We start from the raw sequence: 24540 nt of genomic DNA on the forward strand, positions 1-24540 counted from the left end.
AAATGGACTTAATTTTATTATTCAATTCACATTAAGTTGGTATATTCAATAAGTTACATTGTAATAAATTCATAATAATAAAAAAAAATCAATAAAATAACACATCTATCATCGTCAAATTAAGTAATATATAAATTGATGCTATGATTTACATTAAATACAATTATTTGATAACAAACAATAAACAAAAGTTAAACATTATCTCAAACAAATATTTACTCACAATTCATAGTTTCATTAGTTAAAGCATATATTTACAAAAAATGCTCGTGAACATTTTTAAAACAATGATATGTACACATATGGAATCTAACCTTTAAAACAATCAGCTGAAATGACTACTGCCGAACTTAATGACCTTCTTCTTCCACACCTTCCACGTCATGAACTTGACCTTGGTCAGATGTCACAGCCAGGTCAGGAATGTTGTCAACGTCCACCTTAATTTTCAGGTAGATGGTGTCATCCTGCAGGTAGGTAGGCGATTCCAAAACACTGTGCTCTACAAACTGTGGGACTCCGGAAGCAATGTTCATGTCTGTCTCTGGTTTCCCGAAACTGGTGTTTTCAGGGTCGGGTTTGAAGGTATCCGACAAGTTTTGTGTTCTCGTATCCTGGTCCATCAGCATTAGCGTCACGTCCTGTTGGAAAGGCCAGGGTAATAGAGCGTCGTATTCTCCCTTCATAATGACTATATAGAAGGAAAGGTGTGTCCCGTGGCCCATCCCGTCTCCGTTCAGATAGATCCGCCCGCACATCTTGTACCCGTAAGTACTGGAATAGAACGGGGGACTGTTAATACAATGGCCAACTTCCTGACATCTTCGGGCATAGTCCCGGATTTTCCATATCAACAGCCCGTCATAATTTCTACTCCATAGATGTTGGACTTTATCATCCAACTCGTAGAGACGTACATCAGTCACCCTTATTTTGTTCTGCACCCGTTTGACTGCTCGCGCTGAAATGACAGAAGAAGGTAGCGTAGAAGTGTGCAACAAGAATTGAATTGTATCAAATGTTATGTACACTTCATCAAACTATTATACTTAATGAAAGAAATTGTCTTATGCTTTACCACAAAAGTTGGATATTTTATATTTACAATAATTTTGAAACGTAAATTAGTGATGGGAGGGAAACACCTTTTAGCACGACTTTTTATCTTTTATGAAGTTTTAATAAATGCATATCAAGTTTAGTTTTATTCGCGTCTCTATAGGACCCCCCGAGTAACAGCCTGTTGTGGGGATCAGAATCAACATTCAAGATATTCAAAAGGCTGACCATTAGGGAGGTCATGGACGAGGTAAAATGAGCCAAAGAGTGGAAAAACTTTCAACTTTCAAATTATACAGACCATCCTTATATAAAGTTATCTATAGTTGATGAAGAGGCTGAACAATCCAATAATGATTAGGGGCGGTGTTATCATTTGTTAGATAGTGTAAAACGCTCCAATCAAGTATCTTCTGAACGTTATTTTCATAAATCAAACTTTTGAGGATAAACATCTACCCCCAAGCAGAGATAGGGCGTTAAGCCATTATATGTCATAGGGTACAAACTTTTAAAAACGTCTCTGATACTAACTGTTAGGTTTATCATAAATTAATCCTTAGATTAAGAGATTAAAAACCATAATAATTAGATTATTGTTCAGACATTTATGACGTGACTTGCGCTACATGAAGTAGGTGGTTGGTCTTGATAAGTAGCGAGATTTATGAAAGACGTGTGAGTTAAACTGGGAGGGAAGACTAAGATAAATAACCTTAAGGGCGATTGAGCAAATAGCGCATGTATACTGCTAAAGGCGAAAAAAAATAACTAAGCGACTAAGGATCGTAAATATTCTTTTTACCAATATAAAAAAATGGTTTTAGAACGATAGCGCCAATTACGAACTGCATTTTTTCCATTTGTCTTGGAAACAAAAACTGAAAAGCAAAAATGACCCTAATCTGTCAATTTAGTCTACGCACATGTTTTTGCCCAATTATTTTTCATTTTGATATCAAAACATTTGATTTGTTTTAATCAACAATTGGAAAATAAGAACTGACGAAAAGTTCGCATTACTGATTCAGATTAATACTTAAGACTACTGAATTGAAGATATCAAACAGTTGAAACAGACGAAAGCACGACTGCACCACGTGCCCCCCTTCACTGAGAAAGTTTGATAAAAACATACAACATACCATCCTTGATATGGTCCTCCACTTCTTTGTTTTGCTCCTTCAAATCCCCAACACGTTCCAGAATTTTCTTTTGGATTTCACTCAGTCTCTGAAATTGTGACAAATAAATAGAGCAAATAAATGTATTATAGTACTCACAATTGTTGAAATACTTATTTTCTAGTACTGTATACAACTATCATAAATGAAATATCTCAAGCATTGCATGTTTTGTTATACCAAAGGGACAGAAACTTTGTTTGGTTCTGTTTGTTTTCAAATTATGTTTTTGGCACAATGAAGAATGCCATGAATCATGTTTGCCGCATTCAGCATTTCCCTCTTTTCCGTATAGTGAATATCAAACATACCTTAAAGTCCTCTCGGATAGATGTTCCATCGAATGCTTCCTCTTCATCATCTTCTCGATACTTTTCTTCCGTTATATGATTAGATCGCTAGAAATATGATTGTACATTTGATAATTATATCACTAGGAAAATAATTGTTTTTCTACTTTTCATTGGTTATAAGTGTCGATTAATTGTTAATAAATTATTAAGCGTTAATGTTTTGTAAAGGACAACGGTTGATTCGCCTGCAAGTGTGTTTTCAGAAGAGAAAAATACGGTAGCATCATGTTGTTACTGTAACGGATTGTTTCCCAAACGATTCGTGCAAAAACATTGATATCAAAGGTCACAATGACGATTTCAGAACGTTAAAATATGCTGTCAAACAAAATCCTTCAATCCTATTTATGAGCGGTGCATGTTACATTCATATGTTTCTTCACTTTCTATTTAAGCCTATTGCTACAGTTGTAAACATGTGTTTCTAACACAAACCCGCTCTTAGATGAATTTATAATATATGTAATAGGTTGTTGAGGAAATTTGTTAAACTTTTATTTCGTTTATTTCTATTTTGCACAAATATCAACGCTGTAATACATATTTCCTCTTCCAGTTTCAGAATAGTTTAGTCGGAAGTACATCTACACAAACGTTGTCCTTTATAAAAGTTATGTTCAAACCATACCACTTGCCCAGGTTACCGACTGTTTCTGACCTTCCAAGACATCTCTTGACGGACTGAAAGTGAACAGGTCTGGCTACAGCAACCATGGCAACGCCAGGTCTCGGCTGCGCTACAGGTTGTCGTACACGACAGATCATCATTGCTCGCTGAATGTTGCAAAAAGCTTTGATTAAACAAGAAAACTTTTAATTATATCCATGGGGTAAATGTTCATTGGCCACTGATCTAATATTTATATAAATTCAATAATCAATAGTGTGAAATATGCCACTTGTTAACATTGCTATTGGAAAACCCATAACGCAAAAAAGTCTTTCAACGACATACCCCATAGAATATAATCAAGAAAATTCTTACAATGCATGTTGAATACGAAATTGAGACGGATTAGATAATATGACCAAGTACTTATATCGTTTGCGTGATACCTCATTTTTATGAATGTGTTTTCCACATCCGTTGATCTGACACACGGTCTTTGCACTGTCACCAAACAGGTCATCCAGACATTTTTCACAGACGAGATGACCGCATCCTAGCTGCAGGGGACGTATTAAGATACCATTGCACTGACCACACAGGAATTGAGTTGGCAGCTCCGGGTACTGGTTTTTGCTTTGGTGAGACATATTTGGGATCCTTAAACACTTTTCAAGAATGCCCTCCCTGTTGAATATAACAAAAATGAATCCAAATGTGGGTGCTGAATTTATATTTTTTTCCGTCAACAATAATTAAAATGGCTTTCTTTATTTATATGCACTTCACTAGAGTACTTTCTTATTGCAAGATGACGGCTTTACCACCCCTACACAATCGGTCTTTTGGACATGTCTGGGGAAACTGATGATACTATTACGTTAATGATTTTGTACTTTACATCTGAAAAAATAATTACACGTCTTTGTCATGCCAACCTTTAACAAATAAATGCATAATCCACCAAATAGGAAATTTATTCAATCTAGAATGCTGGTGGTATTTTAAATGTGTTAGCTGCAGATAATCTCTTTACAAATCATATACAACTTGTATTCTTAAAGGGTTTGTTCTCATCTTCAGTTATTTATGAAACAGACAATGCAAGCTACTGTTGTGGGCTACTAGCAAACCAATAATAAAGGGATTTTGATATACTAAAACACAGAGGATCCCTTGGTCAAGATTTACGTATTAAACAACAGTCGTATAAAATTAATCTTGAACCACATTATACTGTCTCCCGGGACAATAGCTGTCTTTAAATTACCTAAATTTCCCTTTCAAACTATTATCCGTCAATTAGAATAGGTCCAATCTCTGAGGCAGTTTCTCCAAATAGAGAGTCGATCGCTGAGGCAGTTTCTCGAAATAGAGAGTTGATCTATGAGGCAGTTTCTCTAAATAGAGAGTCGATCTCTGAGGCAATGTCTCGAAATATAGAGTCGATCTCTGAGGCAAAGTCTTGAAATGGAGAGTCGATCTCAGTGTCTCGAATTAGAGAGTCGATATCTGAGGCAGTGTCTCGAAATGGAGAGTTCATAAGTCGAAATTTCGATGAGTTTAAATGAGTATTTTGTTTTTTAATTCAAAATTAAATGAATCACAGAGGGAATCAGACTTTCGAGTTACCCTCATTTAATGCTGAGTAAGTAAAACAATCGTTGATAACATCTCAAAAAAATGAGTTCGAAAACAATTAATTCAGTGTATGAAAAGTGGGAAAGTCGCAATGTCTCTAGAAAACATTATCTGGAAATATCGGATAGCTAATTAAACGTTAATTAGTCGATCTGAAGATTAGAACAAAATTATGATTGAATTGACAATTTAGAGTTAATAGTCATAATTCTGAGGTAGTATCTTAAATGAGGGTGTTCTTACTTTAATGCTTCAGTTTAATGTAACAGAATAAGTTGAAAGGGGCAAAACATTGTATTTTATTGAAGCATTAAAGTGATCACCCCCTTTTCATATACATTATGTACGTACAGGTAAGGTTGAATGGCTAAGTTGGTAGCGCACTTACCTTTCACCTAGGACGGCCGGGGTTCGATTCCCCGGTCAGACGTGAACAGTTATGGGTTCACCTGCCCAATCACGTGGATATTCCCCGGGTACTCCGCTTTCCTCCATCAAACATCAAACCTCAGCGCACTAACACCTGGGCCAGAAAGAAAAAATAACCACCAAATTTGAAGTAACCAGTAATAAGAAAAATTCCGAGCAAAAGGAAGTATCTCGAAATCTCGAGTTAGTAAATCAAATTATGATATGTCGAGATTTTTGGAACTGCTTTCATGAAATTGGACTCAATAACTCCGAGAACTGAGCTCAAAAGTAAGTAGACATGTTGTAAATGCGAATTAAAAATCAAAAGATTGTACATAGGATTAAGGGAAGTTATATCGTCGATACGTCGATAGCGTGCGTTGATGTGAAACATCTGATTTTAATCGATCCGTTGTCGTGTTTCTCTCTACCAGTCTAAATAGTGATATTGTGTGTGTACATTACGTTGACTTACATGATATAAATAACAACAAGAAGATACATGCATACACAGAATCGGACGCCAGCAGTCTAATGTAAATGCTAATTGCTTACAAATTGTGCAGAATACTATGGTGAAACGTATATGGACCTAATATATACACTTATGACATTGTCACATTAAATGCTAAAACTATGGAAGAAATAACTATTCTAATTTGCATATGTGACAGAAACGACACATTAACTCACATACATTTTCTTTAATCTTAATTGGTCGTTAAGCCAAATATAACCTGTATAATAGAAGTAAACAACACAACAGCCAAGAAAAGGACAAACATATCATCAAATGAAAGATTTATAACAAGATTGTATTCGTTATATCAAACTAAAACAGTTAACATAATAATAAAATAACCATATACAGCATTTGATATAGCGCCCTATCTAGCTGACATAAGCCACTCTAAAGCGCTTTACAGTACATAGATACAAATTTAATACAATAAGCATATACATATATCCATACAATTGTGAGGCATTCGCAGGAGCTGCCTTATCAGGCGCTAACTACTAGTCCAACGCACCTTGCTAATTTCTCCCTATGTGTGTAATCCTGCGTGTGTGCTGGAGATGTAATGTAACATACAACAATATCATCACCAACATTTACTAGACATGCAGCAAACGTTACATGGATATGGATATATTACGGAAATACTACGCAAATTTGTTTATTATGATCAAGTTAAGATTGACTTCTAAATATGACACTAATATTTCGACGCCAGGAAAAGCCTATTTAGAATAAGCTACTTGATGCAACACAAAGCAAACATGTTGTAGAGTATGCAGTTAAGGACGTTAAGCATAAATAAAGGATACAACCCCAGGCTCAAATTGTTCCCAAAAACACGAGGAAATACAACCCTTGGTAACGTTACATAAACAACAGATAATGTATGTTTGAAGTAGTAATGGTTTTTCTTGTAAACCATGCCAGAATAAGTTCCAGCTACGTGGTATCGGCCAACCTCGGGGACTGATAGTCCACCAACAGAGTCAGTCTTTAGGTTGTGTAAACCATTAACCAGACATATAAGTTATATTGTCATAAATTAAAACATATAACTGACTTTTTAAGATATTAATTTCCAAATACCAATGGTGTTTTCGATTACAACACTTTCCTCTTCCTTCAATGTTTACATAACTATCTCTCAGCTGAACGGAACAGTTGATAAGCAAATGAAATATATCCTCTCCTAATTCATTATGAAAATTCTAAGACATTATTATGATACTCCATTCGTATCTGTATATGAACACTATTTTATTGAAATAAGAGAACATAGAAGAAATCATTCTTACCACAATGCTGTCAGTGAAGAGCACATCAGTCAGAAACGAAATTTGATGTAAAACATATGTTCAAACAACCTATGTTTATAACAACGTTAGGTTATTATAATTATTTTTCTATTTATAGATAATAACTGGAATTTCCTATCTATTTTTAAATCCACGTCATGTTCCTGTTCAGTGAAGTATTTCTTATTATAGAACATCAGGTAACCACAGTATAGCATTCACTGCATAATCTAACTGACTATCAAACCAAACAGAAAAGACGACAAATTTTAATTTGGATATTTTTTCACATTTTCTCATAAAAATCATCTTTTTCCCCCATTGATAGGCAAGTCTTTTTTAAAGCTGGACAACATTTCTTATGCATGCTAAAGAAATATAGTAATTGAGTGTTTACGGTTTTATGGCATGTATCCGTGCCCTATTTCACATTAACTTGCTGTAACATATGTTTTTCCTCTTTCAGAGTGTTTCACAATATTGTCCGTCAGGTCAACTTGCAAACATTGAAATGTTACTCTAGAAGAGGAAAACGTTTCTAATGAAATCTCGTTATGAGTAATACTTTTATTCTGAAATAATAACAGGAATTTCCCATCTATATTTAAATCCACGTAATGATTCTATGCATTGACGTGGTTCTTTTTTTAGAACATCAGTTTCAACAGTTTCAACAGCAATAATTCAACGACCATCCTCGAGACTTATACAGAATCGAATGCAAATGCAGCATATTATCAGAATTTCTAAAATATATGTTTGTTTTTCGTTTTAATTATGTTCCTTCCATGACATCCATTATCCACATAAATAACAACAAGACAGATTACACGTAGTTGCTATGCCATGACACTAATTTAGGGCATACACATAAACAATACTTTCAGGGGCCCTTTTTTGTCCCAGATTTTTACTGTTTATCTAGTCATTTTCATAAATTGAATAAAACCTATAGCAAGTGGGAAGAATCATTTAATGTATTTTAAAATTCGCTGATTTTGTTACACGGTTAAAAAAATACCACACAGTATGTGTGTTGCCGCTTTGGGCCACCATAAAATGTAAATGAGAGAATATCTGGTTGAGTTAGGTGTCGTGTAGTACTTTGTAAGCCTCCAATAATTCCCAGCCCAGCACTGGTAAGTCTGTCTTTTTTCAAATCTTATATTCATAGTAGCTTCAGTAAATTATATACAGTTTTTCAACAAGTGCTGGCTGGTTTTCATGAATATTTAACTCGAATAAATACAATTTTAAATGTTTTAGATACATGTGATTCACTTTACGTCTTTTAACAAAGTAAAAAAATCATTTATGAGAATTAGATAGCCATGATAACCAGTAATAATGAGTTTAGTGACCTTTTCTTCGATACCATTCGTGTTATATCTGTGGCCATAATCATTGTATAGGTGCGATCGTATCCGTGTATCTTACCTTAGACTTTCTAGAAAACGATGCTTATCTCTTAGATAAAATTGTTATAAATTATGAGTCAAAATGAGTCAAAATGAAAAATGGCGTCGTTTTTAAAGATTGACCAATGAATGACGTCCAGTGTGTAACCATCTAGTGTATAACAAACAATATTAACATTAAGCAATGTATCTATATAGTCGGGAGGGAAGAAACCTCAATTGGTTATGGGAGAAATATTTCTACATTATGCACTGTGATGTCACATTAAGGGAAAAAATAGCCTATGTTTAACGCATTAACTATTTAATAGAAAAACAGAAATACTATAATATGGTCTGCATACTGAACTTTTTTGTAGTTTCGTAAAACAATATGAAAATAAAATAGGGCATGAACCTACCATGAAACGGTATCTCTTAATTAATATGATTTTAAAGCATATCATAGGTATGTAGCTGCATGTTGATGAAAAAAGAAAAGGTTGGTGCTTATCATAAACAATTAAATTACATTTTGTACTGTCTCCCTTTCCCAAAATTATCAGCTATCAAGCATTTTTTATCAATCGTACAAATCAAAGGAAATGTCTTCGAGTCACACTTTAAGCCTCTCCATTGTGGCATAAGTTTAATAATATAGAGGCATGGCCACATCTTTAGTTAATTTGTCAGAGGACAAGAGAGCTGAACATACGACTTGTAAATGGGCAATATTTTTGAAGAGGACAGCTGATTTAAACATTAACGACAAGTTTAAGCAAGTCTAGAAGATAAATAATGTCATCACTAACTTGACCCGATAGTTGAGTGTTGACGTTAGACACAACTTTATAGGACGAGTCGGGGCTAGGGCACAATCCCCAAGTGTGTCACACGCTCAGGTGTCCAAGTCCCGCATCGCCTATAACTACCGTCAACCCAGGTTCTATGGGTATAGTGCTGCCGTTGGGTTGATATATATATATATATATATATATATATATAAGAGGACACCAATGGATAGTTTATATAATATTTATTAACAATGAATACGATGAATTATGTACAAATAATAAGACAACAAGGCTTAACAGACATAACAACTCTTTAACGACACATAACACTACACAGGTTAAACTAAAGATAAAGATATAAACCACCCCTCCCATCCTAACACCTAATCCCTGCTTACTTCTAGTACTACGACGTGGCGCTCTCCGGAAATCAATCCGTCTGACTGCCCTGATCTATAACGAAACATCGTATTTATAACCCCGAGACTTAAAACCCAAGTTGTTTTCCCCTTTCGAGCATGCCCAGAAGTAAAGATCGCGTTCATTTATTTTATTTTGCTGACAAAACGCTATTGAGTACGACATCTTCACTCACCTGAAAATGACCTTTCAGGTGTCAGTGCACCGTCCTGATAGCAGAAAAAATCGCTGGTATGTTGACCCCGATTCTGCACCAGATTTAGTACACTAACATGTTGTGTATAGAGACCCGACCGGTTGGATTGAGACCCATCATTATAACACACCTCCCTTCTTTAAAAACCCAAGTACTTACTAACTTTCTAAAAGCTTACCCACCCAAAACAGTACAGCTTAATATATATATATATATATCCCCGTGTACATTTAAAAAAAGATTACTCAACCGCCAACCAATATAACATAAGAAAATGGAACTGTATACTTCACAACCTTCCCATAGTTACAAAATCACCCGTCTATTTACTGTGGAAAATATATCGAACACATCAGGTATCCCAAATCCCTGGCTAATGGTATAACTACACTACATTATACACAGCCATTCACGCTGCACTCTCACTTTTCCGACTCATACCTAGTCATTCCTCTGACCTATCTTACTCATTACATATACATAGATATATGTGAATAGATAACATGATGATGAATGCTGAGGTAAGTGTCCGGAATGAGAGTGCGGAGTGAATAGCTGTGTATAATGTAGTGTAGTTACATGTTGTAGGCTTTTATTCGCCTGGAATAAACCTATCTTTAGGAGAAGCATTGGAGTTGTTCTTTTACCTCGTCTAATTGTCTACAACTCCGCACTCTCATTCCGGACTCATATCTATTCATTCCTCTCAATTACAATTATTTTTCTATTTATAGATAATAACTGGAATTTCCTATCTATTTTTAAATCCACGTCATGTTCCTGTTCAGTGAAGTATTCCTTATTATAGAACATCAGGTAATCAAAGTATAGCATTTACTGCATAATCTAACTGACTATCAAACCAAACAGAAAAGACGACAAATTTTAATTTGGATATTTTTTCACATTTTCTCTAGAAAATCATCTTTTTCCCCCATTGCTAGGCAAGTCTTTTTAAAGCTGGACAACATTTCTTATGCATGCTAAAGAAATATAGTAATTGAGTGTTTACGGTTTTATGGCATGTATCCGTGCCCTATTTCACATTAACTTGCTGTAACATATGTTTTTCCTCTTTCAGAGTGTTTCACAATATTGTCCGTCAGGTCAACTTGCAAACATTGAAATGTTACTCTAGAAGAGGAAAACGTTTCTAATGAAATCTCGTTATGAGTAATACTTTTATTCTGAAATAAAAACAGGAATTTCCCATCTTTATTTAAATCCATGTAATGATTCTATGCATTGACGTGGTTCTTTTTTTAGAACATCAGGCGATAATCACAGCATAGGATTCGCTGAACAGTTTCAACAGCAATAATTCAACGACCATCCTCGAGACTTATACAGAATCGAATGCAAATGTAGCATATTATCAGAATGTCTAAAATATATGTTTGTTTTTCGTTTTAATTATATTCCTTCCATGACATCCATTATCCATATAAATAACAACAAGACAGATTATACGTAGTTGCTATGCCATGACACTAATTTAGAGCATACACATAAACAATACTTTCAGGGGCCCTTTTTTGTCCCAGATTTTTACAGTTTATCTAGTCATTTTCATAAATTGAATAAAACCTATAGCAAGTGGGAAGAATCATTTAATGTATTTTAAAATTTGCTGATTTTGTTACACGGTTAAAAAAATACCACACAGTATGTGTGTTGCCGCTTTGGGCCACCGTAAAATGTAAATGAGAGAATATCTGGTTGAGTTAGGTGTCGTGTAGTACTTTGTAAGCCTCCAATCATTCCCAGCCCAGCACTGGTAAGTCTGTCTTTTTTCAAATCGTATATTCATAGTAGCTTCAGTAAATTATATACAGTTTTTCAACAAGTGCTGGCTGGTTTTCATGAATATTTAACTCGAATAAATACAATTTTAAATGTTTTAGATACATGTGATTCACTTTACGTCTTTTAACAAAGTAAAAACAATCATTTATGAGAATTAGATAGCCATGATAACCAGTAATAATGAGTTTAGTGACCTTTTCTTCGATACCATTCGTGTTATATCTGTGACCATAACCATTGTATAGGTGCGATCGTATCCGTGTATCTTACCTTAGACTTTCTAGAAAACGATACATATCTCTTAGATAAAATTGTTATAAATTATGAGTCAAAATGAGTCAAAATGAAAGATGGCGTCGTTTTAAAAGATTGACCAATGAATGACGTCCAGTTTGTAACCATCTGGTGTATAACAAACAATATTAACCTTAAGCAATGTATCTATATAGTCGGGAGGGAAGAAACCTCAATTGGTTATGGGAGAAATATTTCTACATTATGTACTGTGATGTCACATTAAGGGAAAAAATAGCCTATGTTTAACGCATTAACTATGTAATAGAAAAACAGAAATATTATTATATGGTCTGCATAATGATTTTTTTTTTGTAGTTTCGTTAAACAATATGAGAATAAAACAGGGCATGAACCTACCATGAAACGGTATCTCTTAATCAATATGATTTTAACGCATATCATAGGTATGTAGCTGCATGTTGATGAAAAAGAAAAGGTTGATGCTTATCACAAACAATTAAATTACATTTTGTACTGTCTCCCTTTCCCAAAATTATCAGCTATCAAGCATCTTTTATCAATCGTACAAATCAAAGGAAAATGTCTTCGAGTCACACTTTAAGCCTCTCCATTGTGGCATAAGGTTAATAATATAGAGACAAGGCCACATCTTTAGTTAATTTGTCAGAGGACAAGAGAGCTGAACATACGACTTGTAAATGGGCAATATTTTTGAAGAGGACAGCTGATTTAAACATTAACGACAAATTTAAGCAAGTCTAGAAGATAAATAATGTCATCACTAACTTGACCCGATAGTTGAGTGTTGAAGTTAGACACAACTTTATAGGACGAGTCGGGGCTAGGGCACAATCCCCAAGTGTGTCACAAGCTCAGGTGTCCAAGTCCCGCATCGCCTATAACTACCGTCAACCCAGGTTCTAAGGGTATAGTGCTGCCGTTGGGTTGATATATATATATATATAAGAGGACACCAATGGATGGTTTCTATAATATTTATTAACAATGAATACGATGAAATATGTACAAATGGTAAGACAACAAGGCTTAACAGACATAACAACTCTTTAACGACACATAACACTACACAGGTTAAACTAAAGATAAAGATATAAACCACCCCCTCCCATCCTAACACCTAATCCCTGCTTACTTCTAGTACTACGACGTGGCGCTCTCCGGAAATCAATCCGTCTGACTGCCCTGATCTATAACGAAATATCGTATTTATAACCCCGAGACTTAAAACCCAAGTTGTTTTTCCCTTTCGAGCATGCCCGGAAATAAAGATCGCGTTCATTTATTTTGCTGACAAAACGCTATTGAGTACGACATCTTCACTCACCCGAAAATGACCTTTCAGGTCTCAGTGCACCGTCCTGATAGCAGAAAAAATCGCTGGTATGTTGACCCCGATTCTGCACCAGATTTAGTACACTAACAAGTTGTGTATAGCGACCCGACCGGTTGGATTGAGACCCATCATTATAACACACCTCCCTTCTTTAAAAAACCCAAGTACTTACTAATGTTCTAAAAGCTTACCCACCCAAAACAGTACAGCTTAATATATATATATCCTCCGATACATTTAAAAAAAGATGACTCAACCGCCAACCAACATAACATAAGAAAATGGAACTGTATACTTCACAACCTTTCCATAGTTACAAAATCACCCGTCTATTTACTGTGGAAAATATATCGAACCCATCAGGTATCCCAAATCCCTTGCTAATGGTAGTTTCCTTATGCCTATTTACTAGCAATATAAGGTTTACAAAAAAATGGTCACAATTGCCTGCTACATATTCATGTAGACAATTGGACGAGGTAAAAGAAATACAACTCCAATGCTTCCCTTAAAGATAGGTTTATTCCAGGCGAAGGGAAGCCTACAACATGTAACTACACTACATTATACACAGCCATTCACTCCGCACTCTCATTCCCGTCACTACTTCTGTCCATATGGCCCTCAGGTCCTGGTCATCAACCATCCTGAAACAATATTTAGCACATTTTTTGTTCCAGGTTAGATTAAATTATATACAATTATCATATATATCTAACAAAATACCACAATTTTTAAAACTATCAGATAGACCCTATTCCTATAGAATTTTATTGGGATAATATAACTTTCGGTTTAACAACTATTCCTGCTCTAGTTCTAACATACACTTCTCCTCGGCTGTTTCTACAGTCCATTTCCCCAGAAGTGTCAGGAAGGCCTGAGATGGGGAAGCCCTCCGTCTGAGGGTCAGGGACAGCTGTCCCTTCGACCCAATAGTCAGGCACAGATAATCCTTCATACGGCTTTGTATGGTCAACATGTTTATTGATTTTCCTTTCCCCAGGGGACTGCTGACCCAGTAGAAACGTCTCTATACCAAATCTATGGTCTTATCACTACCCAGATGACCCCCCACTCTGGTGTTGTATAAATAACCTAAAATCTCCTCTCTGATTTGTTTTGGAGCTACAATGCGTCTCGAACCACCTTCTCCTTGAACACACAGCAGACCCTCCAAGAACACCAACTGATCCCATAACTGACCATACACTCTGACCGCGTATGGATAAGGACTCATTTCTTTCCTCCTAGGTTTACTTGGTAAGTTTGATTTCAAATTCCTTACTTGTCTGACTATCTTATCTTGTTCTTGCCATTGCTTCAACTGGTCCATGGTCCAACCCCCAACTTTCAACCCAATTACTCTCAACTTGATAGAGTCCCCCCCCNTCGTGGGGGTCTCTCCCGAGTTGCTCTCTCCAACCAGATAAGTGAGGCCTGATCTGTTCTCACTATAAACCTCTTACCTAACAGGAAATGATTGAAATGTTTGAGAAAGGTTACAAGTGCAACTAACTCTTTTTGTGTTTTACAATAGTTTTGTTGCTCCCGATTTAGAGTTTTGCTGGTATACGCTATCACCACTTCATCTGCCCCTTGTAATTGTGACAGAACATCTCCTACCCCTGTGTTACTTGCATCAGTGTCCAATATAAAAGTATTATCGGGATAAGCCAAAATAGGTGCTACATTGTATTGTTAACCGTCCGTTCAGTTCATTGAACGCCTGGGTACCCGCTTCTCCCACTTAAACCTTTTGCTCTTTTTGGTTAGTGCTACCAACAGGGAGACAACTGTGTAAAAGTCGTGAATGAAACGGCGGTAATATCCAAAAAGCTTCTAACCTCGGAACGTTTTTCTGGCTGCGGCCACTCCGCCACTGCTCTGACTTTCTTCGGGTTACAGCTCATACCAGCTTCTGACACTACATGTCCGAGATATTCTTCTTCGGTTTGAAATAAACTGCAATTCATGGGATCGACGTATCTCAAACAGATCTTCTACACTGGGCGCGCATAAAAAAACACATGTGGAGACTGGAAAAATCATTTTCAACTTAGCACAGATGTTATTAATTATAATTTCCAACTATATTTGCTATTATTTGTTGGCGTTGACATTTCACTTGATCAATAAAGGTGGCCTTCAAGTGAACAGTTGATGTCACACACATACACTAAAATATAAAAAATTAAACAACGCTATCATATTATTTAATTTTTAATTTCAGTTTTTAATGCTAACTTATCGAGAAATGAAAGACTCTATGCAATCTGTCAAATATTTTCACATAAGATGAAAGTGCACTTTGTAGCTCAATCGTTTTAGTGTAAAAAGGCATTGTGACACCAAATAAGAATGTATCAATATGTACAACATCATATATAGATATGTTTTAAAACATGAATAGTCTGAAATCAGGATGAGAGAGAGAGAGAGAGAGAGAGAGAGAGAGAGAGAGAGAGAGAGAGAGAGAGAGAGAGAGAGTATGAAATGATACATTTGAATAATAATATAAATAATAAACTTATAATACGTAAATGTAACCAAACGCAGTTATACAGGTAAGGGCGGAAGTAAAGAAATAAGTTGAAATAAATGTATTTTATATTACATACTCTTTATATCTATATACATATACAGTGTCATATCTCTTGGCGTTTGAAAAAAAACTCTGGCAAGAGAACAAAGATCTTTAATCAATAAAGACCAATTAGTAAATCAATAGTTTGTAGTGCCAATACCATACTCCTGGGTATTAGTTTTACGATTTAAAAAATTGATTACAAATTTTGTCACATTCGAAAAACAACACCGCCATCATGTAGAGAGTGCATCATGATTGCGACAATTTTTGTTTGAATCATATCACAGCATGAAAATACAAATACAAATATTTAATATGTACATTGCATGATTAATTGAACGTATATGTATCAAAAATACAAGTGGAATGTTTTTTCCAGAAATAACTCCTTTTCGCGTAACTGGGTCAAAAAGAGTTTCCTGTGTCCACCTTGATCACCAGAAAGATGGTGTCATCCCGGTGTCCTGAAGCTGGTATATCTCGCTTGAAAGTCTCCGACACATTTTGTGTTTTCGTGTCCTAGTCCAACAGCATCAGCCTCACGTCCTGCTGGAATGGCCACGGCACAAAATCGTCGTATACTCCCTTCAAAATAACAAAGAAGAATGATAAGTGTGATCCAAGTCCCTTTCCGTCTCCGTTATGATGAATACGCCCGCACAACTTGTATCCTGAACGACTTGTGTAAAATGGCTTACTCAAAAGACACGTTTTGCCGCTTTTTACATTCTGCATTAATTGCCTATAGGTCCTGATTTTCCACCTCAACATTCCTTCGGGATTTTGCGGATTCTAATATTTGCAGACGAAGATCAATCTCAGATAACCGTATATTCATATCAGATATTGATTTTGAATTTGTTCCGGTTGCTGAAAAAAACAAGTTGATAAGATATTTACAAAACAAAAGAAAATAAAACAAAAAATGGATCTGGTTATGCCAATAATGCAACAGTTGGTGTCATAATAATAGTTTACTATAAAAAAGGTGTTCATATCTCCAAATCCTGCATTTGATTCCATCATATTGATATAAGAAGGTTGCTTACATGTATATGTTAATTTAAGTTTTATACTAGTAACATGTAAAATAGTAATACTCTGCGAAATAATTAATTTCACAATTTCTGGTGAATGAATGTTGAGTTATTGGATGACATTGTATATGAGTGTCTATTACATCTACAGCAGAAATGTGGTTACTATATTTGCTTTCAAGTTTTGGGGATAATTGTTTAATAATTCCTTGGATGAAACTACAGAACATACTGTTTCATTACAAATTAGCTATATTTCGTGCATTGTGTTAAGAAAACATTTAATGTTATCCTCTTGTAAAAATTGTCCAAAAAAAAAATGTTGAGCATAATATTTACAGATACTGTTTAAAAAATAAAAGTATTTCCATGTAACATCTTGTGTATAATTCTGTATAATTTACCTTCTTCGATGATGCCTTGTAATTGCTTGTTGTGTTCATGAATTTCCGCACAAGCATCACAGGTCTTTTCCCGATTTTGTTTGATTGCCTGAAATTGTAACAACCAGTTAGCGAATTCTGAACACAAATGGATTTCGCCAACAAATTAAGTAACATCGTGTTTCATGTTACAAATTCATCAGAAAGGGTGTACCCTCTAGGGTTGAGAACAAGGAGACTTTGTTTTAAATAATTCAACCTCTTCTGCATTATGGCGTTCCTCAAATCCAGAGACTAGACGCTTCTAGGTGAGATGAGGTATTTCTGATACAATCTATGTAGTTTTACGGAGAATACAAATACATTTAACTTTAATTATGTATCTGTATGTACAACCAAACCTTTCAGATGGATATTTCATTGTCGTATTTCTCGTGATTATTATGCGATACATTTTACACACAAACATATAGATGACTTAACACGCAGACAATCATTACTTTTACTAAGGTTTGGGTTTAACACGTTAAACAAAGTAAAAGGAAAGCAACCCTGTTATTAGTAGTGTACGCTTTGTTGTCTTGATTATGACATTGTGTACCTTGTGGTATTCATCAGTTTGTGATACTCTCTGCGAAGCATGGTCACTAATTAGTAGAACTGAATCTCTGTGGTTTTCGGATAACTCTTCGGTAGCTTTCTAAATGAAGATTGATGAAATTGGATATTTAAATGTGATACAGTGTACATTATAATGTATAACAGCTTCAAACCGATACAGCATACACTTTCAATACAAACTGAAAGAGTGACAGATTTCCAGAATATAGACTACATGTGATAAGTGCTATTGAAACTTGGTCTGTCTTTTATTCCTTTGTTAAGCCAAGATAAACTACTCTTTGTCAGATACGTACCATTCGACATATATGACTATCCATATCCATCCGTTTCATAAGCGTATTGCACTTCTCACAAATACCCTCACAGCGCATCATGTGGCTCTATTAAAATAAGTCAGGAAAAAAAAACCAATAAAATATAACCCAAATCACGCACGTACAAAGTCATTTGTATGTCATCTGCATGCGGAAAAAAACATCCGATGATTACTTTACCATTATATTAATACGTGTGGTATGACCATGCTATCTATCATTTTGTATCATGAAAATAAATATGACTATCTGGATTTGTAATTAATATACTACTTGTGCTATTGAATACCTTCGAACAAATCTTAAGTCGTTATGAGGGGCATGCCTATATATATGTAAGTATAATCATCGTAGCTATGTTAAATTCAGAGATTTAATAAACGTATTGACATTTGTTTAATTATTTTCAACCCACCCTCTATATGGTTTATGGTGATAACATCCCTTTTAAACGGGTATTGCTATTTTAGTAGAAAGACATAATTTGGATAAAAATATGTGATAGTTAATTGCACTAACTTAACATTTTGTTTATGACATTATAATTGATAGACAGATGCAATCTAACGTCAGGCTATTGAAGGCAATAATTGTTTTGTAAAACAACAAGATACAAAACAAATTCACACATTACTAAAAGTTGCACCTCCATATCTTTCCAATTGATAACTGCATCACATCCTAGATGCTTGAAACTGCAGTACACCATTTGCTGTTCAATGTTTCTCACCAGTTCCTTATCCTGGAAAACCTTAAATATAACAAATTATTTCATCAATTGAAATCCTTTGACTAAAACGTTAAAAAAACAAAATATTATAATTTGTTTAGTGAATTTTGCTGCATTCTTTAATAAGGTAATGACATGAAAATAGACTGTATTGTTGTTTAAATGAGAATTTTTATGAAACATTTGTCCAAAACATAAACCTCGACTTCCTCAAATACCGATTATGGGGTCCGAGGGAAATTGTACCTAAATAATAAAGTATCACATGGTGGATGTCTAATGTTCTTACAGACAATTCATGTATTACACACGGATATATAACATTGAACTGTTTCTTACCTGTGTCTTGCAATTAATTTGAGTATTGCAATCTTTGTATTTGCAAATTGTATCACCACTTTTTTGAAATAGAGTTATTTTGCACTTATCACAGATGATATGACCACATATGAGTCGCCACATATCAATCGACGCATTTTTACACATAACACACAGAAGCTCTCCATTGACGAACAGTGGTTTAGTCGACTTCTCCAATCTGTTTTCGGTCATAGTCATGCCAGTCACTGCAAATAAGGAAAAAACATGTATCGGAATTAAAGACAGTTTTAACGTAACTTTTAAGCGATTTATTGACGTGCACCGAGTTAGATAATGTTTTTCTGTAGCTTGTATCCGCTGTACTATACAGAGTTTCATTTCAAGAAGCTGAGATCAGAATGAAGTTCCATGATTTGACAAGGCTTACAAGGACTCGAATCGAGTTTATCCGACATGGTATCAAACTCCTTTATTTCCTTTATAAGTCGAGTAAATTTTTAATGTATGAAATAGACTTTTATCCATTGATACTTTACACTCATAAACCACCATTGCCTCTTAAATGATTGCTAGGTTGAAGAGAATCCCATGTTAAAAGGAAACATCTTCCTTTTAGAGCTATTTTCAGAAACATCTCCCCCTCATACACTTCAATCCGTTTGTTCATTTTACAAGAATCTATAAAATGTGTATCTTCTACATTATCTAGTGCATTAAACTTGCTCATGCATAATAAAAAGTTATTTTGCCATCCACATTTAGACTTGAAACAGTATTGTTGTGGCCCATTCTAATAATAGTGGTACATGTATATTAAAAAAAAATTATGAACAAATGTAACCAAGTACTCCAGTATAAAATATGGTTAAGTAAATGTTGAAAAGAAAAGATACTTATCTCCATATGAAAAAAACCCAATTATGATACGAATGTCAAATAATTAATAAGGTAAAAAAGACCAATGCAAACAAATTGTTAACACTTAACAAATCTTACCTGCGTCCTGAGTTAAATTAACCTAAAACTCAATAAGATATTGGAGATTCGTATCATACGTTTACTTGTTCATATAGAGATTAGTATACATTGTTTTATATGCATGTACTACTATTATTTGAATGATTCACAACACTTGTTCGTTTTACAATGAACGAGTTCCACGTTATCTAGTTATCAATCGGGCTCATACATATTCATGTATGTTATTTTCTTTTGTCATTCACATTTTAACTTAAAAAGATTTTGTTGTGATCCATGAAATAATTGCTGTAACTATATAGTAAAACATTATCATGAACAAATGTCCAACCTAGATATTGTATAACCAAGTATTCCAAATATCATATTTGCTGAAGGAAATGTAGCTAACAAATGTCAAATATTTTATTAGACAGAAAAAAATCAATGCATACAAATTTTAAACTCTAAACAATTCTTACCTGCGTCACGAATGAATTAAATCACGGATGATATGTTCGCATATGGACTGCCATACGTTCGGCGTCATGCTATTACTCAAACATCACAGACAGACAGGGTGTTATTCCTTGTGATATGTATCAGCCTATGGTAGTGTTATGTCTGTATTCCTTGTGAAAAAACGCGTGCGTTACATATACTATAGTGTATTTATGGGAAAACCAAACTACATGGTCCTATTTGGTGACCTGAATTTAAGTCGGACGCAAGGTTATTTATAGCGTCTGCCTTATACATATGATAACACTTGTTACATGGAGACAATATAAGGCAAGCAGTTTAAATTCCCAACTCTAAATCGAAAGAAAAATATTAATTTGTTTTTCTCTATCAGTAAGAAGAAAATGTCGGGAGAATACAGTTGTTATTAGCTACCATAATTTAGTTTGTAGTAATGTAGTATAGATGTTAGTGTAACATATCGCATCATTACAGAAATGTTGTTTTATTTATTGAAGTATCACTTATTAGTGAAATACGAATCAGTTTTCTCCAATAACTGTGTTTACGTAAACAGTTTCAATGTGTTTCTGTAAAATTTTACCTACGTCAGTGTTCAATGTAGTGTAGTTGGGAATTCCAACTACATGGTCCTGTCGTATGACCCACACGGCTATTTATAGCGTCTGACTCAAATAATAGAACTTTAGGCTTGACGCCCGCCTGTTGTTACATGGAGATAAAATTAGACTAGCAAATGTGATTTCCCCACTCGTAATCGAAAGAAAAATATAAATCTCACACAACCTTAAATGATCATTGTTATTCTCTATCAGTAAGAAGGAAATTGTGGGGAAAACACAGTTGTTAAACAAGGACAGTGAAACATATAGTTTGTTTATTGCATTGTTGTATATTCTAAAACATGAAGATTGTAATTTGATCTGATTAAATTGCATTACTTTGGAGATGAATTTGACTTGGAAAATTAACTGGCGGACGGCAGAACCAAGGACGTTTTAACACGCATATTTCATACCTTGAAAAGTGCAATAAACTGAAAAAATGGCATTATTTTAAAAACATGCGCAACTATCTGCTATCAATTTATATACATACCCACTAAGATTTCGTTGTGCTATTTTTATGTACGACCTGTGTGTATTAGCGTTTGTCCGCGTTGGTATAACCCAGCTGATCTACAGGAAGAAGGTAAGTCACCATGTTGGTATGGTGTAAGGACACACCTCAATTCACATGACCGTTACACTTCTGACTCCGTTTTCAAAGTATGTATCGTTTATTATTAGTCTGATCCATAATTTGTTACATGGGACATATTTATCTTTCAATAAATATCACCGTTTACCAATGCCGTCAATGTAAATACTTCCTTCGACTTACGCTAATCGAGAAACTTATTCCTATTGCAGGCCTCAGATCACAATTAAATCTACGATATGTTACTACCAAAGGAAAAATTAAATTAAATTATTTTAAAACTTTTCGCAGGGTCTGGTTCCTATTTCATATTGTAGGAACATACAGTGAGCTGGAAAGTACCTCATGACCGGCATTTAAGAAAGATAATTTCATTTGAATGTTACTACCCTGCATGTATAGGGGAAAATACCAAAAATCACAAAATACTCATAGATCAGACAGGAAAAAATATTTAGTAGCCCACCTGAAGTGTCCTTATGCACTACATTCGTGTACAACGACCCGGAAGTGTAATTGTGGTCTGAGGCCTGTTTTTTGTATTTTGTTGAATGTAATGTCGTTTTAAAATGAAAATAAAGTCGACTTTTTATAATAATTATGTCGTCATAATGATTGAGCAGACTAATTTGACACAAATGGCTTAGTATGATTCAACGTGATCGCTCAGAGATAAATCCTCTTGTACAGTTTCAGATATCTATAAAACGTTCGCAATAAATATCAATTGGTAATCATACCACGCTTAGGTTTCAGTTGTCCGCTAGTTATATTTTCAAAGCCACACTTTACACCAAATTTATACGATTTGTCCAGGTCTAACTGCAATCCCCATGCCTTAAAATATACAACAAAATTAACTAACTGTACTGAAATATGAGTTATTGTCTTCACTGCTCTGTTTTGTTCTTCTATATCATTTCCGATATTTCTTAAGTATTGATAGAGAGAAAAAAGGAACATTTAAGGAACAAAAGTTTGTTTGAGATTAATATTTTTCTTTCGATTCAGAGTAGGAAGTTACATTAAACAAAACAAGTCTAATTTTAACTCCACGTAAATGGCTGACGTCAATCATAAAGGTTTAGTTTATCACATGAGTCAGACGCTATTAATAGATTTGTATGCTTTTATATTAGAGCTTATAACCATATCGAATTAATTATTACAATATATTCGAGATTATTATCATGATAATATTCGATAAGATATAAGGCATTTATATGTGTTCTGGTCAATACAATCAATACAATTGTAAGTACATGTTACTCACAGTATGCTCAGTATCAACCAAACATTGAAGGATTAGGGTCATCATAATTTAGATTTAGGGTAACGATCATGTTATGACAATACGTTATACTAAACACAATGTTTAAGCGAAATTAAGATTAAATAGCCAATTGCAATGTGTATGAAGCTGTGAAATAAGATATACTTACGTCTTGTGTACATAGATAAACAGTAAAGGTAAAGTTAATATTATAGAAAAAAAATGGAAAACATATACAGAATGCGTTGGATAATTAGCAGAAAGTTGCAATATATGTAATGTTTAGATTATTGAGATCATTACAATGCATGATAAATTCGAATTTCAGAGACTAATTTATATCAGTAAAGTAAAAAGTTCAGATACAAAAAATGTGACGTTTGAATACAAGTTCAATTTTCCGCGTCTTCGATGTATCGACACACTTCAGTAGTTAATAACTATATAGTATTGGACGATCGACAATGCCGTGCATGTATTATTTTCCTACAGTCCAACACTCCCCCAAAAAACTCTCATTCAGTTATAAACAAGCGAGCGCGGCACTGGTTTGCCGAAGGAGGGTACAGGCATTTAATGTTGTATATATTTGACGATTTGGTAGCGGACGTACAGAGAAAGAGTTTCTAATAAACCTTTAGATGTATTTTACACCTATCAAACTCGCGGTCAGCATGTTTTGCCGAACTTACCGCGAAAGTGACATGAACAAGTGTTTTTTTATATGTCAAATGCTACATGTAACAAAACATCCTTCCAAAATATATCCATACAACTGTAAATAGACAGAAATAGGACAACTGCCCACTGGGTCAATATTAGTTTTGTTTTGAAATGAATAAAGGCATCTCGCTCAAAAGAACAGCATTATCTGATTAAAACAATTACCTAGCTCATTTGGATTATTAAAGGCGTATGGACACTGAAGTAGCCGCAAAATAGTGTTCATTTCATTTATGTGGTAGAATAGATATATAATCAACATATGATTGTATCTAATTGGTGGCAAATATAACTCGGGATGTTGGGATTATAATCAATTCAGGGCACAATCGCGATTTGTAAAGAATTTGTTTCCAAACATTTTCTCACCATCGTTATGTATCCCGCGATAAAACACGCATATATATTGATTATGTTTTCGAATTTAAGGCACAATTAGTTCAAGGATTAGTACGGGTGCGAATCACCTTACATTGTTACTTATTGCATCCATTCGTTTTTTGTTTGAATTCAAAATATTGCATTTCCTCTGTCAATTTTTTTCAGAAATATATATAGGGCTGCCAGGGTTAGGGAGCGCCTAATATGTATCTTGCAGCTTCTTTGTTGT

The 24540-nt window shown here is 34.6% G+C and overlaps 3 protein-coding genes across 9 annotated transcripts in view; 1 reads left to right on the forward strand and 2 right to left on the reverse strand.

Annotated features, from left to right (window-relative positions):
- On the reverse strand, positions 1-9875 carry LOC110465993 (TNF receptor-associated factor 3-like). 3 transcript variants are annotated; one of them, XM_021522224.1, is made up of 6 exons: positions 9857-9875; positions 5233-5367; positions 3653-3890; positions 2555-2641; positions 2205-2292; positions 1-961 (listed from the first exon to the last, which is right to left on the reverse strand). In XM_021522224.1, exons 3-6 carry the CDS (start codon positions 3851-3853, stop codon positions 351-353), a joined length of 987 nt encoding a protein of 328 aa, XP_021377899.1. In that variant the 5' UTR covers positions 3854-3890; positions 5233-5367; positions 9857-9875; the 3' UTR covers positions 1-350. The 3 variants fall into 3 exon arrangements, with proteins under 3 accessions (XP_021377899.1, XP_021377898.1, XP_021377897.1); XM_021522223.1 differs by lacking the exon at positions 9857-9875 and adding an exon at positions 7468-7620; XM_021522222.1 differs by lacking the exon at positions 9857-9875 and adding an exon at positions 7071-7165.
- The window catches only part of LOC110465992 (TNF receptor-associated factor 3-like), a 27933-nt gene continuing 11587 nt past the window's right edge, over positions 8195-24540 (forward strand). Inside the window, exon 1 of one of the 4 annotated variants that reach the window (XM_021522221.1) lies at positions 8195-8209. The gene's annotated coding sequence lies outside the window, so the exon portion shown is untranslated. The other 3 variants (XM_021522218.1, XM_021522219.1, XM_021522220.1) reach the window with 3 other exon arrangements.
- Positions 16530-21897, reverse strand: LOC110465994. Of its 2 annotated transcripts, none has more exons than XM_021522226.1 (7): positions 21833-21897; positions 19313-19539; positions 18890-18994; positions 18223-18309; positions 17907-18005; positions 17327-17414; positions 16530-16755 (listed from the first exon to the last, which is right to left on the reverse strand). In XM_021522226.1, the coding sequence occupies exons 2-7, from the start codon at positions 19529-19531 to the stop codon at positions 16628-16630; spliced, it is 726 nt and encodes a 241-aa protein (XP_021377901.1). In that variant the 5' UTR covers positions 19532-19539; positions 21833-21897; the 3' UTR covers positions 16530-16627. The 2 variants fall into 2 exon arrangements, with proteins under 2 accessions (XP_021377901.1, XP_021377900.1); XM_021522225.1 differs by lacking the exon at positions 21833-21897 and adding an exon at positions 20734-21034.

The sequence above is a fragment of the Mizuhopecten yessoensis genome, unplaced genomic scaffold, assembly GCF_002113885.1.
Source record: "Mizuhopecten yessoensis strain PY_sf001 unplaced genomic scaffold, ASM211388v2 scaffold11111, whole genome shotgun sequence".
NCBI classification, from domain to species: Eukaryota; Metazoa; Mollusca; class Bivalvia; order Pectinida; family Pectinidae; genus Mizuhopecten; species Mizuhopecten yessoensis.

What these genes read in the sequence shown, in the direction of transcription:
- LOC110465993 (XM_021522224.1), bottom strand. Translation starts at nt 3,853, where the DNA reads ATGTCTCACCAAAGCAAAAACCAGTACCCGGAGCTGCCAACTCAATTC. An exon ending in AACACATTCATAAAAATGAG is followed by an intron (nt 2,642 to 3,652) that starts GTATCACGCAAA and finishes TCATATTTCTAG; the next exon opens with CGATCTAATCATATAACGGA. An exon ending in GGAGGACCATATCAAGGATG is followed by an intron (nt 962 to 2,204) that starts GTATGTTGTATG and finishes CTGTCATTTCAG; the next exon opens with CGCGAGCAGTCAAACGGGTG.
- LOC110465994 (XM_021522226.1), bottom strand. Translation starts at nt 19,531, where the DNA reads ATGACTATGACCGAAAACAGATTGGAGAAGTCGACTAAACCACTGTTC. An exon ending in AAATTAATTGCAAGACACAG is followed by an intron (nt 18,995 to 19,312) that starts GTAAGAAACAGT and finishes GTTATATTTAAG; the next exon opens with GTTTTCCAGGATAAGGAACT. An exon ending in ACAAGGCATCATCGAAGAAG is followed by an intron (nt 16,756 to 17,326) that starts GTAAATTATACA and finishes TGTTTTTTTCAG; the next exon opens with CAACCGGAACAAATTCAAAA.